The sequence below is a fragment of the Protopterus annectens genome, chromosome 11.part0, assembly GCF_019279795.1.
Source record: "Protopterus annectens isolate FY-2018-M chromosome 11.part0, PAN1.0, whole genome shotgun sequence".
NCBI lineage: Eukaryota > Metazoa > Chordata > Ceratodontiformes > Protopteridae > Protopterus > Protopterus annectens.
This window is the reverse complement of record NC_056745.1, coordinates 668,007,270-668,024,503: the sequence shown is the minus strand read 5'-3', so window position 1 is coordinate 668,024,503 and position 17,234 is coordinate 668,007,270. Positions and strand designations below refer to the sequence as shown.

The window sequence follows — 17,234 nt, the reverse complement described above, 5'->3', positions numbered from 1 at the left end:
TTGGCACATCATAAATTTCATGGTGCATATTTTCCAAACTCTTCAGTATTGTGGGAATGTACTGCACAGCTTATTTGTTTACGTAAAGTAGTGCAACTAAGATGTTCTCATGCTTGGGTATTTGTTGACAAAACTGTAGTACAAGAAAATGATTACTAAAACCCAGGAACTAATGTAAATCTATAGTAATAAGCTGGAGATAATTATCCTCTACATTGTTTAGTTTTTTTCCCTCCAAATGTGTGTTTCTGATACTGTGACAGGAATTGACCCATTTCCTCAGCCAGGGTACAGTTAGATTAGAGTTCATGAAATTAATCTTTCTTTAGGCTGTGATGTTGACCAACATTCTTCTTCTCAGCATCCGCAATGTACCCAGAATTGCCTCCTGCAGTTCATAATGGACCACATACATTGGTAGCATATTTTTAAGTATGCTTGTAAATTCTTCTGGTCCTGTTGTGCCTACTACTTTTGGTACTATCTTGGGTATTTTTGTTCCACATTGCTGTCGTTTCAGCTTGCAAATCCTGTTATTTTTACGACTGTGTGTGTCTCTTAAATGTGTTTGTTTGTGTCTTTCGGCTTTTCCCCGTTAGGGGTTGCCACAGCAGAACTCCGGTCCACTAATGATTGGCAGTAGATTTTTACGTACTGGCTTGCCGGGCCTAACGCACAACCTTCAACGAAGGAACGCCCATTCACGCATGTCGCTACACAGAAGACGCTCTAACTTGAGAATCGAACGGGCAATACACCATAATTACTAGATGCAGAAATTTCAGTAATTTACACTGCTTTTCTCTCTCTCTCTCTCTCTCTCTCTCTTGGACTAATGCATCTAATTTTCTTGGTTACCATATGAGTAGTAAATTTTTTTGACAGAAGTTTGTGAAAAATTGTGCACCACAAAGTTGTATTGTGTGAACATTTAGGATGGTGGCTGAGGGCACTGCAAAAATATATTTTTTTGTTCCATTCCCACTCCTTTCTGAAATGCTTCTACTACACTAGTGTACTCTTTGACTGGGTCTGATGAGGGTAAATGTATATGCAGTTGCATAATTCTAGATCTATGCACGTAAGCAGTTTTGAGGAGAACCCATACCTCTCAGAGCTAGTGCTTTCAGGTCCTCATCTGATTAACTGTACAATTTTAAATCCTCCACAAAAAGTAAATTAAAAAAAAAATTAATAAACTCTGCAGCAGTTACAGCTTAACTTAAGCAAGTAGCTTAATGGGTTAATGACAAGGTAAGACAGCAGTGCCTACAAAGATTCACCCACAAATATCCACCTCTGAATTTTTATCCCTGTGGCTCAGCTGCAGAGTGGTTTGCAACCATTTCATAGTCACTGCAATGCATTTGTAAACCTGTAATCCATGACTATGGAAAATCAGATTGTTTTCAGATGTTTATTATGGCATTGTTTAACAATGGAGAAGCCTTTGTTCTCTAACTTTTTTTCATTACCATTTTTTTGTTGCAGTGACACATTTTTATTTTTAGATGGCTATAAATTCTGCTTTAAAGTCAGTATATAATTCTTGCATTGTTGGGAGTGCAGATGTTCTTCATTCCACATTACTGCAGTCCTAACTATTGGGTAGTCCGCTGTCCAGTCGGCCCGAATACCAAAGTATATGGCTGACGTCGGTCAGGGCGCATTAGACTGACGTCAGTACGTCAGGGTACTAATGCGCATGACCGACGTCATATCCTCAGTCTTTTTTGCCGCATGGTCCGATGCAGAAGCAATTTTGCGAGTGCAGGTTGGCGTTCTGAAAGTTTCTGAAGTCAGAGTTTCAGACCGAATCAAAGTTGGCTAAGTACCCCGTTGGGGAATCTTTTGTTTTTTCTTGCCTCAGTATTTAACCGGATGTCAGAAAAAGTGAATAACTGTATTTCTTGTGGGAAACAGATACCTCATAGGGATTACCATACTTTGTGTATACCTTGTTTAGGGCCTGAGCACGACGTTGTTGGATGCCGCTCTTGTGCTAGATTTAACAAACGCACTATTAAGAGAAGGTTAGACTGTGCCAGGTTAGTGTTTGGGAAGCGTTGTAATTATAAAATGCCGTTGGATGCTCCGGCCGCTTCGCTAAAAGCAAAGATAAAGCAGCAAAGCCTAGGGTGGAGGAACCGACAGTCCCAGACGTCGGTTCTTTGGAAGGCTCAGTGGAGCCGGAGGTTTTGCCAGGTGTCTCTTTGGAGTCTCAGGAGGAGACTTTACTGTTACAGGATGTATCCTCTCAGGAAGTAGGCCAGGCTGAGGGGGCTTCTCAGGTGGCTGTTCTTCCCTCTCTTCCTAAGGTGGTTAGAGCCTCCCCTTCAGTTTCCAAGGCTTCCTTGAGGGGCAGGCCAAGTTTAGCTTCTGTGGGGGTTTCTCCTAGTGCTTCAGGATCTTTGCCTAAGAAACATATGCTTAAAATGGCAGAGGATTTGATTACTATGATTAGGGGTTCTATGCCCCCTCCTGATAAGAGGCCTAGGGTGGAACCTGAGTTTGAGAGTTTTGAGCAATGCTCGGAGGCTTCGGAGTCTTCGGCTGAAGACTTGCAGGAGTACCCTCCTTATTCTGATTCTGATGTGGATGATTCTACTCCTTCTGCCTCCTTTCAAAGGCATGCCAGACATTCCTCCTCTTCAAAGAACAGAGGCTCACAAGCAAATTTCTCTGTTGCTCCAAATAGGGGCCATTCAGTCAGTTCCTGTGCCGGAAAGGGGCCTAGGATTTTATTCTCGCCTGTTCCTAGTACCAAAGAAGGGGAACACGTGGAGACCAATTCTGGATTTATCTATCCTCAACACTTATCTGGACATTCCCAAGTTCAAAATGTTGACGTTACAACAGCTTTTACCTCTGCTGGGCAAAGATCACTGGATGGTAACTTTAGATCTCAAGGAAGCTTACCTTCATGTGCCAATAAGACTAAGTTGCAGGAAGTATCTGCGTTTTCGAGCTGGAAATTCTCATTATCAGTTCTCTGCATTGCCCTTTGGCTTATCTACTGCCCAGAGTATTCACAAAGGTTCTGGCTCCAGTGATAGCTTACTTCAGGCTAAAAGGAATCCAAATCTATCCTTACTTGGACGACTGCCTGATTCTGGCTCAAGAAAAGAAGATCTTCTACAGCATCTGGAATATGTCATAGCAGTGCTAAGATGCCTAGGGTATTCTGTGAGCGAAATAAAGTCCAGTCTAGTACCCTCTCAAGACATGTGCTTTCTGGGTGTGAGACTGAATACAGCAGCCCAGATGGCCTTTTAACCCCGGACAAACAAAAGAATCTTTCCAGTTACTTCCATCATCTATCTCTTCAGTCCGGGCTGACTGCAAGGACAGTCCTTCAAGCCTTAGGGTTCATGGCATCTTGTATTCTGGTGCTTCCCAATGCCAAACTGCATATGAGGAAGCTACAATGGTATCTCAAAAATCTGTGGACACAGCACTGCCAGGATTTGGACACTGTCATTCAAATAATACCTTGCATTCAAAAGGAATTTTTGTGGTGGGCTCAGGAATGTCACCTAAACAAGGGACTCTCTGTGACCCGGCCAGAGGCAAGTCAGATTCTAACGACAGATGCCTCAGATATTGCTTGGGGAGCTCATCTACATGGAAAGTGGATACAAGACAAGTGGCCTGCCAGACTACAGCATCTACATATCAACATGAAAGAGATGTTAGCAGTTCAGTTTGCATTAATTGCCTTCAAGGAGTTATTTCTTCCAGGGCAGGTGTTGATTCTAACAGACAACACAACTGTCATGTGGTACATCAACAAACAAGGGGGAACACATTCTTACCCATTGTGCAGACAAGCAATGCTTTTATGGGAGACTGCGCTCAGTCTGCAACTGACTCTTCAGGCAAGGTTTCTGCCGGGAGCACAGAACTCCTTAGCAGATGTATTAAGCAGACAAATCATGGATCCCCACGAGTGGAAACTGGATCTTCATGTATTTCAAAAATTGACAGTGTCATGGGGAACTCCAGACATAGATCTGTTCGCTTCTCCACTAAACCACCAGCTGCCAAAGTTTTGCACGAAGGGATTTCATCACACAGCTTGGAAAGTGGATGCTCTTTCTTTCAGTTGGAAAAATCTTCATGTGTATGCCTTTCCACCTCTGCCTCTTCTTCCAAAGGTGCTTCTAAAGGTCAGACAAGACAAGCCAAGGATGATTTTAATAGCTCCAGATTGGCCTCGGCAGCACTGGTACCCATTACTGAGGAGTCTGGTAAGGAAGCCTCCATGGCCTTTACCCTTGATTCCACACCTGTTGTCTCAGAGGGACGGTCATCTGCTCAATGTCAAGCTTCACTCTCTACATCTAACAGCCTGGCATATTCTGTTTTGAAAGACAGCAGGTCTCAGCTTCCTCAACAAGTTTTAAATGTGATTATGGAAGCCAGAAGACCTAGTACAAGGAAAGTGTACGCAGAAAAATGGAAGAGATTTTTGTTTTGGAGTGCAGCAAACAATTTGGAGATTACTGAGCCAAATTTGAGTGTGGCTCTTCAATATCTTACTGAGTTACTGGACAAAGGTTTGTCTTTCTCTTCCATTAAGATTCATGCTGCAGCAATTTCAGCTCACTATGATTGTGACCCACCATTGTTTTCGCATCCTTTGTTCAAGCAATTTCTTAGAGGGCAAAGAATATAAGACCCCACGTAGAGCTCCTACTCCTGCTTGGGATCTCAATTTTGTGTTGGAGAAACTTACTCTACAACCTTTTGAGCCTCGGCTACTGCTGAATTGAAATACTTGTCATGGAAGACTGCTTTTTGTTGGCCATTACTTCTGCAAGAAGGGTTTCTGAGTTGCAGGCCCTTATGGCAGTGGAGCCTTTTGATTTTCCATAAGGATAGGGTATCTTTACGCACTAATCCTTCCTTTATGCCTAAGGTGGTTTCTAGTGTGGCTTTAAACCAAACTATTCATTTGCCTACCTTTTATGCAGATCCCCAAAATAAAGGGGAAAAGATTTTGCACACTTTAGATGTACACAGGCTATTACGTTATTATTTGAGCAGGACTAAGGATTTTAGACAGTCTCAGCAGTTGTTTGTTTCTTTTGCTTTGAGTTCAAAGGGCAAGCCTGTGTCAAAACAAACTATTTCTAGGTGGATTGGGTGTTGCATTACTTTTTGTTATTCCCATCATGGCAAGGAGATTCCAGCTGGGATTAGGCCTCATTCCACTAGGGCTACTGCCACTTCCACAGCATTTCTAAGGGGGGTGGCAACTAAGGATATTTTGGAGGCAGCTACTTGGAGTTCAGTGCATACTTTCTCTAAGCATTATCACCTTCCTCTCTAAGTCTAGGGCTGGTTTTGCCACAGCTATTTTGCAAGGCATGTTGTCAGTTCCTGCTTCCTTATGATTTGCCAGCCTCCCTTACCTCTGCTTTGGGATTCTACCCAATAGTTAGGACTGCAGCAATGTGGAATGAAGAACATAGTACAGTTTTGTACCTACCATAAATGTAGATGTTCGAGGATCCACATTGCTGCAGTCCAATTTACCCTCCCTCCTTCCCCTCTGTGTTTAGGGGTGGTTGTGTAGGTGAGGTTATATTCTGCTGATTGTGTATATATTGTATATATATTGTTTGGTGCAGGTATTGTGGGAGTTTTTGGTTTTTGGCCTTATCTTTTCGGGGTCTTCTGACATCTGGGGCAAGAAAAGACTGAGGATATGACGTCGGTCATGCGCATTAGTACCCTGACGTACTGACGTCAGTCTAATGCGCCCTGACCGACGTCAGCCATATACTTTGGTATTCGGGCCGACTGGACAGCGGACTACCCAATAGTTAGGACTGCAGCAATGTGGATCCTCGAACATCTACATTTATGGTAGGTACAAAACTGTACTTTTGTTTATATTTCTTAAGATAGTTTGCAGATTCACTCTTAAGAGTAGTAAAAAATGTTTTAGATTTGGGCTGGAGAAAAATTGTTTTGCTCATGTTAGATGCAGATTTGTAGTTTCACAAACTATTGGAAATAAGTTATCTGTACAATCATTTTTAGATGCTCTTTCTGTGCTGCACTAATGATATATCTGCGGTTGTGGTTAGTGTTACTTAGAATAGATTATTGATTTTTACTAATGTCTTATTAAGTTGACATTTGGTGTTTTCTGGTAGAACTTAACTTTTTGAGTTTTGATTTGCTGTACAGTAGTCTATTTATCCGAAATGCTAGTTATCTGAACACAGCCTTCCGTTTTCAGGTAGGAAAAATCGTAAAGTCTGAATATGTAAACTTTGTACGTTTTCGCTTGTGCGTGTTTTTTGAACTTGTAGCTCGCTCGTGTGAAAAATATTCTTTGTCCACTGGAATTGTTGAATGGTTTACAAGTGTGTTCCCTGAGTGCAGAAAAAACAAGATTTTTAGAAGTTTTTTATCCAGTTCAATGTATGTTTGATTATCCAAACTACCCAAGGTCCCAGTTAGTTCAGATAGTCTACTTCTCTACTCTACTTTGCAAAATGTTTCAGCTTACTCTGAGTGACATAATTATCCTCTTGCTGGACATATCTAAACCCACTACCTCCTCTACAAGTTATAATCTACTTAATTTACTTGAAAACTCCATTCTTAGAATAGTTGAATGATATAACATCCAAACATATATTTCGAACATGCTTCTAAACGTACATCTCTTTTTCTAGTAACTGTATATATATATATATATATATATATATATATATATATATATATATATATATATATATAATTTTCATGCATACTATGTTTGATATTTCAACTGTAGATCCTAAACTGTACACACAATTTTAATGTGCATATATATCTGATTCACAAAAAAATGCCAGTTGAATGCCACAGGATCTTTTACACGAGCTACCATCCATGTAGGGCAGATGGACTCTCTCACTTTGTCTCACGTGAAGGAGGCAGACTAAGGAATGCTAAACTCACCCTTTTGCTGCACTGCAGTGTCACTATTGCAAACTTAATTTCATGGTGCACATTCTTCTGTGCAGGTGCAATCTGTATAACCTCCATCACCTTGTTTCCCCTTTGTTAAAGCCCCTGTCCTTCACAATTGATGATTAGGGCTAGAGGAAACTTGACATCCTTCCCTGTCAGAGGGAGTATGTACTAGAGGGTTTCACCCCCCCACACCCAATCACACACCAGCCTTTCTAACTCCTATCTAACTTAATGAATTGTAGCCACCAGCATTATAGACGGGAGGCCTCCATCTGTATCATAGAGCTATAATGTCTTAGATGGAGATAGCATTTGGCAAAACCTTTTTCTCATTTGCATTCTTTTTGTAGTGGTTTTGCAGTAGCTTTTTATGTCAGTAATGGAAATATGGAAATTGTGCAAGTAAACTAGCTGCATTGTAGACTACTGGAAAAAAGTGTTATAATTCAGAATGGTTGGTTATTTTGCTGTATGTGCCATTTTGGCACTTATGGTATCATACTTCAGAGGGAAACACAGGGTTCAGCATATTTCATTGTTTTTGTACCACAGAAGAAACATAATTATTTTATTAATACGTTGTATTTCCAGTGATTTCTGAAAATGATGTGTTATGCCGAAAGTTTAAGTATTCATTTATTTTATTTATTTTAAAGCTTTACAGATGAAAACTCAGAATAGGATCATTGAACAAGTATGGCGAGCAACAGTAACTTCATCTATCAGCAAACAAGCAACAATCCTAGCAACATAACTCATTCCCAAGAAGGTGATGGATTGCACAGTCAGATAAATAGAAAATGGAGTGGACCTCCCATTTTACCAAATAATTCTGTAGCTCTCCCTTCTGAAGCTGCTGATGGTTATAGAAAAGTTGTTTCTCTGAATTCACTTCCTGGTAGTGGTGACAGTCTTGCATTTCTGCAAACTGCATGTGCAAAAGTAGCTCGCAATCCCTTGCTTGCAGACCTTTTGACCAGTACTTCAAATGTAAACTCTACTCAGCAAGGCAGTATTACATCCGAACAAATCTCAGAGCCATTCTCATGCCGTATTGGTCAACCTTCAGTTGCATTACAACAGGCTTCCATGGTACCTATGATGCAAAACCTTTTGCAAAATAATGCACCACCCCCACCGTACCCTTTTACTTCATCACGTCCAAGTGGTGTGGCTTTAGCAGGTGTACAACTTTCAGCATGGCAGCAGTCTGTAAATGGAAGTAGTTCATCACAAGGGGTGGTGAATGTGCAGCCATCTTCTCAAATACAAAATTGTAATGGAAGTCCATTACGAAGAATAAATGGGCAAATTTACATTTATCGAAATGGCACTTGGTTTAGGTTCCCACAACAGGGAGGTGTATCAAGGCCTGCTGTTCAGCAGCAGTTAGCTGCAAATAATGGAAACGTATCTCATCTTAAGCCAGTGTTGTCCTTCCAGCAGCAAAATCCGAGAGCTAAGCACTACGTGTACACATCACAGGTTGCATCTTCATCACAACATAATGTAGCTGTTTCTAAACAGAACTCTCTTACTCGGGATGTAACATCACAGCATATGCAGTCTTGCAGTGAAAAGCAGAATGGATCACCTCAGAGTTATGCACTACACCAGCAGTCCAGCATAGTATCTTCAACAAATAATGCACAGACTTTTCGTCAGCCATATTGCAATATTTTTTTTGTAAATGATCCAAATCAGAATGTGTCTCTTCCTTCTGACCAACAAAATGCAGTTCAAAGAGGAATGCAGCAGCAGTTGAGACCTGGTGCCCAACATTTGACAGGATACCATATGACTGAAGGTTTGCAGGGAAATGTACAAACCAACTGGTCTACAAATGAGCCTGTGATTTCTGGGTCTGTAGCTAGAAATCCTGCCACAACAGAACCAAACTGGAATAACACAAATGGATTTTTTGGTCCCAATATATTTCCATCACACATGCAACAGCCTTCTGTTCCCTGTGGTGTCACGCAGCAGCCTTCTGTTCCCTGTGGTGTCACGCAGCAGCCCTCTGTTCCCTGTGGTGTCACGCAGCAGCCCTCTGTTCCCTGTGGTGTCACGCAGCAGCCCTCTGTTCCCTGTGGTGTCACGCAGCAGCCCTCTGTTCCCTGTGGTGTCACGCAGCAGCCCTCTGTTCCCTGTGGTGTCACGCAGCAGCCCTCTGTTCCCTGTGGTGTCACGCAGCAGCCCTCTGTTCCCTGTGGTGTCACGCAGCAGCCCTCTGTTCCCTGTGGTGTCACGCAGCAGCCCTCTGTTCCCTGTGGTGTCACGCAGCAGCCCTCTGTTCCCTGTGGTGTCACGCAGCAGCCCTCTGTTCCCTGTGGTGTCACGCAGCAGCCCTCTGTTCCCTGTGGTGTCACGCAGCAGCCCTCTGTTCCCTGTGGTGTCACGCAGCAGCCCTCTGTTCCCTGCGGTGTCACGAATAGCTACATGGAGCTGAATAGAAATGAGCCTTGTAGTAATTTGTCATTGAAAGAAGGAGCACATTTTACCCAAGGAGTTAATCAGTCACCTGCTTATCCCTACAGTCGTCAGAGTGCACCTGTCATGCAGATGACCTCAAATAATGTAAATGAGTGTTCTGTGAATTTAAACAGCCAGAATAACTGTTTGACAGTTAGTCAGAGGGTTGCTGCATCAGAAGATTTTCTGGTATGTCAGAATGGCATGAAAAAATCATGCAGTACATCTATTCAGTCCATTAATTTTCAGCATCCATCAGTACAACAACAGTGCAACAATTTAAATTTGGTTACCTCTCTCGGGAATCCAGGTACAATTCGAATAGAGTCTTGCCAAAGTGAAAGTGAGCCACAACCTAACTATGCATTTCCACAGGCCACTGTGTATGAAAAAGCATCTACCTCCCGAGTGGTCTGTGAGCAAGGACAGCCCAGTCACCCTACAATCCTTGCTCTTCAAAACGCAGCTAATGATATTCTATCTAGAGGTCAGATGAATACTTTTGCCAATCAGTTAGGTCGCAGCCCAAAAAATGGACGTTTAGAAGGAGAAAAAAATTACAGCTTTCCTGGTTTAAACAGTTTTGCTTCAGTTTCATTCTCTGCTCCAGAACAGCAAGTGCAACAGAGTTCTTCACCTAGTGGCAATGTTTTACATCTTTCCGGCTATGTCCAACAAAGCAGGCTTTTAAATTCTTTAGCACCTACAGTTCAGAGACTGCCCATAGACCCTAATGTAAATTTAAAGGCTGCAGCTGTGCTGTCAAGTAAAGAAAACTCAAAAGTAATTAAAGATGATTTGGTAGATTCTGCTTTGGGTAGGCAAAATTTTACTTCAGAGCCATTAAGTATGCCTGTTCACAATGTACCATTGCAGAAACAGAACTCTTGGCCACAGCCTCATCCCAAATCATCATGTGTAAATGAGCCAAGTATTTTAAACACCACCAGCAGTAATCAGAAAGTTTTACAGCAGCCTTGTAAATCAGTTGAAGTCAAACAAGAGGAAGAAGATATAAGCAAACTACATTCCTGTTCTTTTTCAAATCAAAATGGTAAAGACATTTCTGCCAGTCAGCAGTCGAATCAGTTGACCACAAACCAGAATATATTTCAGTTTCCTAATGAGTTTGGGAAGGGTATTGAGGAGGCAATAATGGCTATTTTTAGAGCAGATCCTTCATTCTTCAGGTCCCAGCTGTCTAAATCAGTGGAACTGCCATCTACGGAAGCTAGCAAAACTGATTCAAGACAGATTGCTTCTTTAGTGTGCCATCAGTCCGATCATTCTATGCTGTCTGTCTCAAACCTGCCCCAGATGCCAGGTGTCTTGGAAAACAAAGCGAGAAACAGCATTGAAGAGCCGGCATCATATGCCACATTTCCCACTGCTGGCATAGTGTCTCACAATTCTGGAGCAGTAAATGTTTGTCGTTTGCAGAAAGGAAATCAGCCACAGATTGCTGTAGTTCCTCCTATAATACTTCCATCCGTCAAACACAGGAAGCTTACTGACAATCAAGAGGGAGAGTCTGCTAGTGGCAAAGGCAAAAAGTGCAGCAGATTGATAGAAGACATAAAGAGTATTTCTTTAGTTGTAGTGAATGCGGCACATCAGCCTGATTCCTTGAAAAGTAATTCTGATATTCTTAATGGGTGTGCCAGTGTTGAAGGCATGGATATTAAATTACCATTTGGAGTGGACAGGTCTCTTGTTGTAAGTGCAGATAAAAACCTAGCAAAGGTGGTAAAAGACAGTAGTGTCAGTGCCTCTGAAAAGTCTGTTTCTGTTAACAAGGTAAGTACTGCGTACAATGATGGGGTGATTAAACAGGAGCTTGTTCATCATGTGACCCATAACTGTGATGAAAGCACTAGCAGTATGTCCTTATATTCACCAGACGAAGGTGTTGAACTGGATTTGTCCTTTGGAATTTCTGGTGTATGCTCACTTGCAGCAGAGGACTTCAGCAGTCTAGATGACAAAAAACTAATTGAATTATCATCTGCTTATATGAGTAATGATTTTCAAGCTTCCAAAAATGGAAATGCATTGCAGCAGTCAAAGCAAGAAGATCTGCACCAAGATGAACTTGGTGTAAAGGATGAGCTCTGTAATGAAGAAAATCCTCCATTGTCTTCTGATTTGAGTGCTGCCAAACCTGTGGAGGCTCTGTATGCAAATTTTTCTAATGGTATTGGAGCTTCCAAAAATGGAAATGCTTTGCTACAGTCGAAGCAAGAAGATCTGCACCAGGATAAACTTGGTGTAAAAGATGAGCTCTGTAATAATGAAGAAAATCTTCCATTGTCTTCTGATTTGTGTACCGCCAAACATGTGGAGGCTCTGTCTGCAGGTTTGCCTGTTGCCAAACCTGTGGAAGTTCTGTCTGATTCCATAGATAAAGCCTCAGGTTCTCTAGCAAATATAACTTGCAGTGATTCAGAACATTTGGTTGAGCCTACTAATCTGATACCCCTGAAGTCTCAGAAAGAAGAAAAGCAGTCAACGCCTCATAAAATCTTGAATGAGAACACTGAAGCCATTTTAACTTTCTGGAATCCTGTGGATTTTAGTGAGCTGGATGCTTCAAACAAAGAGTGTGGAACTGGTCAGCAAGTATTTGAACAAAGTGGAATCCATCACTCAGAAGCTGCTAACAGTACTGATGAGCGTGCCTATCCTTGTCATTTATTTAGTCCGCACGATGAAGCTGGCACTAGGGTTTTTTCAGATGCTTCAGCATCTGCCATAGGTAGCCAGTTGCCTGAACTGTGTGAAGAATTTCCATTTGGAGTGGCAAACCGGAAAACTTTAGTCACCAAAAAAACAGCTGACAAATCTGAGCAGACCACAGAATATTTTTCTTCTATAAGCCATACCAAAGTTTCTACATCAGGTACTTCTCTGCCTACACTGGAGCAGGTTATGAAGCTGGCCGCACCATGCAGCAACCAGTTCGAAATGAAAAATGTTAACAATGTGGTGTCGTACTGCACGGCTCCTATTTCAGAAGGCACTTCCACTAATGTGGTGTCTTACTGCACGGCTCCTATTTCAGAAGGCACTTCCACTACTGAAAAGCTCTCTGAAATGACTCCATCTTACAGTACAGCATCTACTACTACAAGCTGCACTGAAGAAGAGATTTCAGCTTTTATTACCGATTCTGAAATTGAAGCAGTGACTTCATCTGCTGATGGCTTGGAGAAGATTAATACTGACACTGTAAGTCCCAGAAACCATGCTTCAGTAGAATGTAAAGTTTCATTAAGTGTTGGCCCAAAACAGACTGCAGAGGAGATGGTGAAGTCCATTGAGCAGCCTGAGGTAGCTGCAGCCAACAGCTCTCTTTTTGGCTCGGGAAAGATTTCACTTCCAGGTCCTGAACAGCAGTTGGAAGTAAAAGCTCTAACTTCTGGTGTAGTATCTAGTGTTCTAGACCAGACTGTAAAAGAGAGTGTTCCTTCAGAGTACCAGTCTAGTTTTTACAAAGGGAAAGATACCACAGACTCTGTAGGTATGCAACAGTCTTCAAAAGAGGAAGACGTCCTGAGCTGTGTAACAATAACTGTGTTAGATACTACAAAGATTAATACGTTTTCTACTACATGTAATGTTCTGTCAAATGACTGCAAAGCAGATATTAAAAAATCTCTCACTTATGACGAGCAGAAGGGCTCCAACACTGCTTCCACAGACCTGTGGAGTAGTAGCAGTAGTGAGCAAAAGTATTTAGCAAAGTCTTTTAAAAATGAAGCACTTGATGAAGACAAAGCGCGCCAAACTTATTGCTGCATGTATGGGTGGCTGCTAAATGTTTATGGGAATGGCCCTGGTTGTGCATGTGAGACCAATAAAAACACTCCAGAACTGAGTAGCTTAAAAGGCTGTAAATCTCTCCCTGATCAAAGTTCAATAACTAGTAATTCCGTGGAAATAACTGAAGAAAAATTCATGTTTAGTGAAAGTCTGAGTACTCCTCTGCAAACGTTTTGTAAACAAACGGATGTGCAAAACTGCGTTAAAGCTTCTTATTCCACTGATCAAAACTTAAACTACACGAGTGTGAAGGAAAGCCATGCTGACAAAAATAAGAAGAAAAAGAAGCATGACAAGCATAAAGTGTCCAAACATCAGCATACAGAGTACGAAGCTGGTCAGAAGAGCCACGAATTAGAAGGACTTTGTGGTGATGGCTGTAAAACGAGTAAAGCAAATGCAGAAGAAAATGTGCCTCAACAGTTGGGTAGTAGTGATGCAAAGGTAAATAAACCTCTTGGTACAGAGAAACATAGTAAAGATTTGTCAAAAAGGAACATGCCAGAAAGTTTTTCTGACTCGCGTGTATCTAAATGGAAATGTTTAGCAGAGACAGATGATGCAACCAAAACTAAACCAAAAATAGAAAGTCTCTCTTCCAAGTCAAGCTCATTAGAGTCTGTGAAATTAAATGTTCATGCTTTTAAACCACATAAGCAGTCAGTTGATCATTGTGATGAAAAACAGAGGAAACGGACTAAGCTTGACGGTTGTGAAAAAGTGACAGGCAGTCTGTCTAAAGTCAGCAGTGTCAAAAGCTGTGAAAATAAATGCAGAAAGGAAGTGTTCACAGAAAAAAGTCTTAAATCAGTAAAGGCAGTGCCTACTTCTGTTAAACCTTTGAAATGCAGCAATGAAAAAGACTCTGAATATAAATGCAAAAAAAATATTTCTGCAGAAAAACTGCATCTTAATGCACATTTTGCAGTAAAGGTAGAGTCTTCCTCTGTAAAGCCATTCAAATTTAGCGGTGTAAAACACTGTGAAATTAAATGGAAAAAGGAAATGTCCACAGGAAAAAAATGTATTAGTGTGCCCCTTGCTGTAAAGGCAGTCTCTGCCTCTTGTAGTAAAAGTACAGACAGTTGTCCTAATCTCCCACGCAAACCAGTTGGTGAAAGTAAGAAGGTCATAACCGTTCAGCAGTATTTGGAGAGGAAAAAAAATCCTAAGAACAAAGTTGCTACAATGGCATCACAAAGTAAGTACTCTAATACTACAGAAACAATGGGTGTACCAGCCAAAAGTCAACATTGTGCTGTATCCAGTGCACAAAAAGTGTCTCCTGGAAAAGAAAGTGCTGTCAAACGACAAAGTGAACACCAGTCCTGCCCCTCACTTGGTGAACATGTTAGCAAGCGTTGTAAGTTAAGTTCACAACCTAGAAGTGATAATAAACCCTGTAAAGCATATTCAGATGCTAATCCTAAAATTAAACTCTATGTACATTCACAGACTTTACAAGTTGATAAGCACTGCAAAGTGGGATCTCAATCTATGACACCCATAGCAACCTCTAAGACTCCTGCAATGCAAACCAAATTGGTTTCCCAGAACCTAAATAAGGAAAACCATACAAAAGCAGCCGTGGTAGAAAGCAAGCACAAAAGCTTCAACCAACTAAAAAGCAGGTTATGGTATTCTAGTATAGCTGATAAAATTAAAAAGAAATGTAAGGATGCTTCTGGACCTGCAAAAACATACCACATACCAAAAAGACTACCTGTGAATAAAACCTGGTCTTCCATGAACTCCGAAAGGAGGCATTTAAAAAATACAGTTGTTGACGCTGTTCATTCAACAAAAGAGTTCTCCCTGGTGAGCCAGGAGAAGGCAGAGAATAGCAAATTGTCATCAGATAAAAATTATGTCATACCAAGAATGATAGCATTTCATCTGTGGCCAGATACAGTAGTTCTCACTGAAAGCACTGAAGATGTCAGGATACCGCCTACGAAAGAAGTACACCCAGTTGGAGGTAAGAGTACAAGTACACCCTTCAAATGACATACTTGTTTGAGATGGTGGTTTTCATTTGTACTCTGTCCCACAGTTCTATATGCACAGTCATATAGTGTGATATTTGAGATTTTTTTTAAATAGGGTATTTTTTGATCTGCTAGTCCTTATTGTTTAGTTGTACTGTATCAAAATTTGAGAACCTACGTTTAATTATGGTTGCATAACATGACAGGATTACATCGTTAGGTGGTGTATTTTGTTCAAGTAAGTTGTAAACTATTCTGCGTTTTGTTGCATAAGTAATCTGACACGTATATTAATATGAAACTAGTACAAAAAGTAAATGTAGCAATTTCATAAGTGCTGTGAATTACTTGTGAGCTGAGATTGGAAGTGTAATTTTCATTAACTAGTAGGATTAAGGTTGGTAGGACTTATCCCAGTTTGTAAACTTTTTTTTAAGCTACTGTTCCTTTTTCCAATATCCTAAAGCTTTCCCAAGATAATGGGTCTTTCCCTTTACTCTGAGTTTGCAAAATGTGGTCCTGTCCATGCCTTTCTTGTCTGCTAACTAGATCACCTTTCTGAAATGGCCCTAGGCTATGTGTTCAATTTTCATTCTGTTTTACTTGAGAGAACTAAATCTGTTTAGAAGTCACAAGTTATGGGTTTAATTTTTCCAGAGAAAAATTGGGCTGTGAAGTAATGAAAATTACCTTGTTACTGCTGCTGTCTGGTTGTATTAAGTATGCCAGAAATGCAGTATGCCTTTACTTTGTGAACTTAGAGCAAGGATTATTTCTGGGGGCACTTTTTTTTAAGTGCATTTTTGTATGATGTTTCTATAAAAGGATGTGACCTCTAGGTTCAGACCCTCCTGTTGAGCCACAGTGTCTGGAGGAATGTTGTCATGAGGGGCCATACAGAGGTGTAAGCGTCAGACTCTTATTCTACATTTGGATAGGTAGATGCTCTTTGTAATTCACTTTTGGGGTATTGATTTTTGGGATTCCTACCTAGTAACCATGTTGACTTTCAGAACTTTTCCTTCTTCCCCCACCTTGGTGGTCTCTGTCCAGTATAACGGTGTATTGTTTGGCACCATGTTGAGATCTTTTCACAGTTCAAATGCCCATGTCAGGTTTCCAGTTGTAGAGTATTTTGGTTTGACATTGTGCAGGGAGGTCATGGTTCGGTGAGGAACAGGGAATTGGCCCATTTCCTCACTGAGGAACAAGGAATTGTTCCATTTCCTCACTGTACCGTGATCTTGAATTGATATATTTAATGTGCAGGGAGTGTGGAGGTGCAGGGGGGCTACTCCCCCCCCCCCGTAGAGTGTAACCGTACATCACTCACTTTCTGCTATGCATAGTAATGTGACCACCTGCTGTGTCGAATACATTGAACTACGGATGTCGATGTATTTGTGTGTGTGTGTGTGTGTGTGTGTGTATATATATATATATATATATATATATATATATATATATATATATATATGTGTGTGTGTGTAATATTTTATATGTTTATCTGTAGTCTTTTCCAGACTTTGTCATCCTTAGCTGTGTGTCTCTGTCCATTGTAATGATACTTCCAAGTGACTAGGAAGAAGGTGGTACGGTTTAACACTAGAAGTTTTTGCTATGTATTTGCTCATAAACTTGAATTAAATCCCTCCTTAACACTGTAGTAAGGGATCTTAAAGCTTTAGGTCTTTTAGATATGATAAAACATTTAGTGGATCCAGTTTATCGGTAAGCATACGCTAAATTCCTTTCAACTTTCTATGTCTAGAGTAGTATATATACAGAAGGTAGAAATGTGTTCAGTTTATGGTCAGAATAAAGGGCATCCCAATGCCTTCTGGCATTCATTCAGAATTCTGTGGGGAGTTTTGTACTCTGGCCAGCATCCTGGTGGCTTTGAGAGTATTTTCAGTTATGAACCTCATAAGTTATAGGGTAACCCTTTGAACTAACCCATCTTTTATGCCTAAG

At 41.0% G+C, this 17,234-nt stretch overlaps 1 protein-coding gene across 5 annotated transcripts in view; it reads left to right on the top strand.

The window, feature by feature from the left end:
• Positions 1–17,234, top strand: part of LOC122815541 — a 704,558-nt gene that overhangs the window by 375,574 nt on the left and 311,750 nt on the right. For all 5 annotated transcript variants that reach the window (XM_044088118.1, XM_044088120.1, XM_044088119.1 and 2 more), the window contains one exon: positions 7,635–15,250. In XM_044088118.1, coding sequence (XP_043944053.1) covers positions 7,675–15,250 — 7,576 coding nt within the window. In that variant the 5' untranslated portion in view covers positions 7,635–7,674. The remainder of the gene's footprint in view (positions 1–7,634; positions 15,251–17,234) is intronic.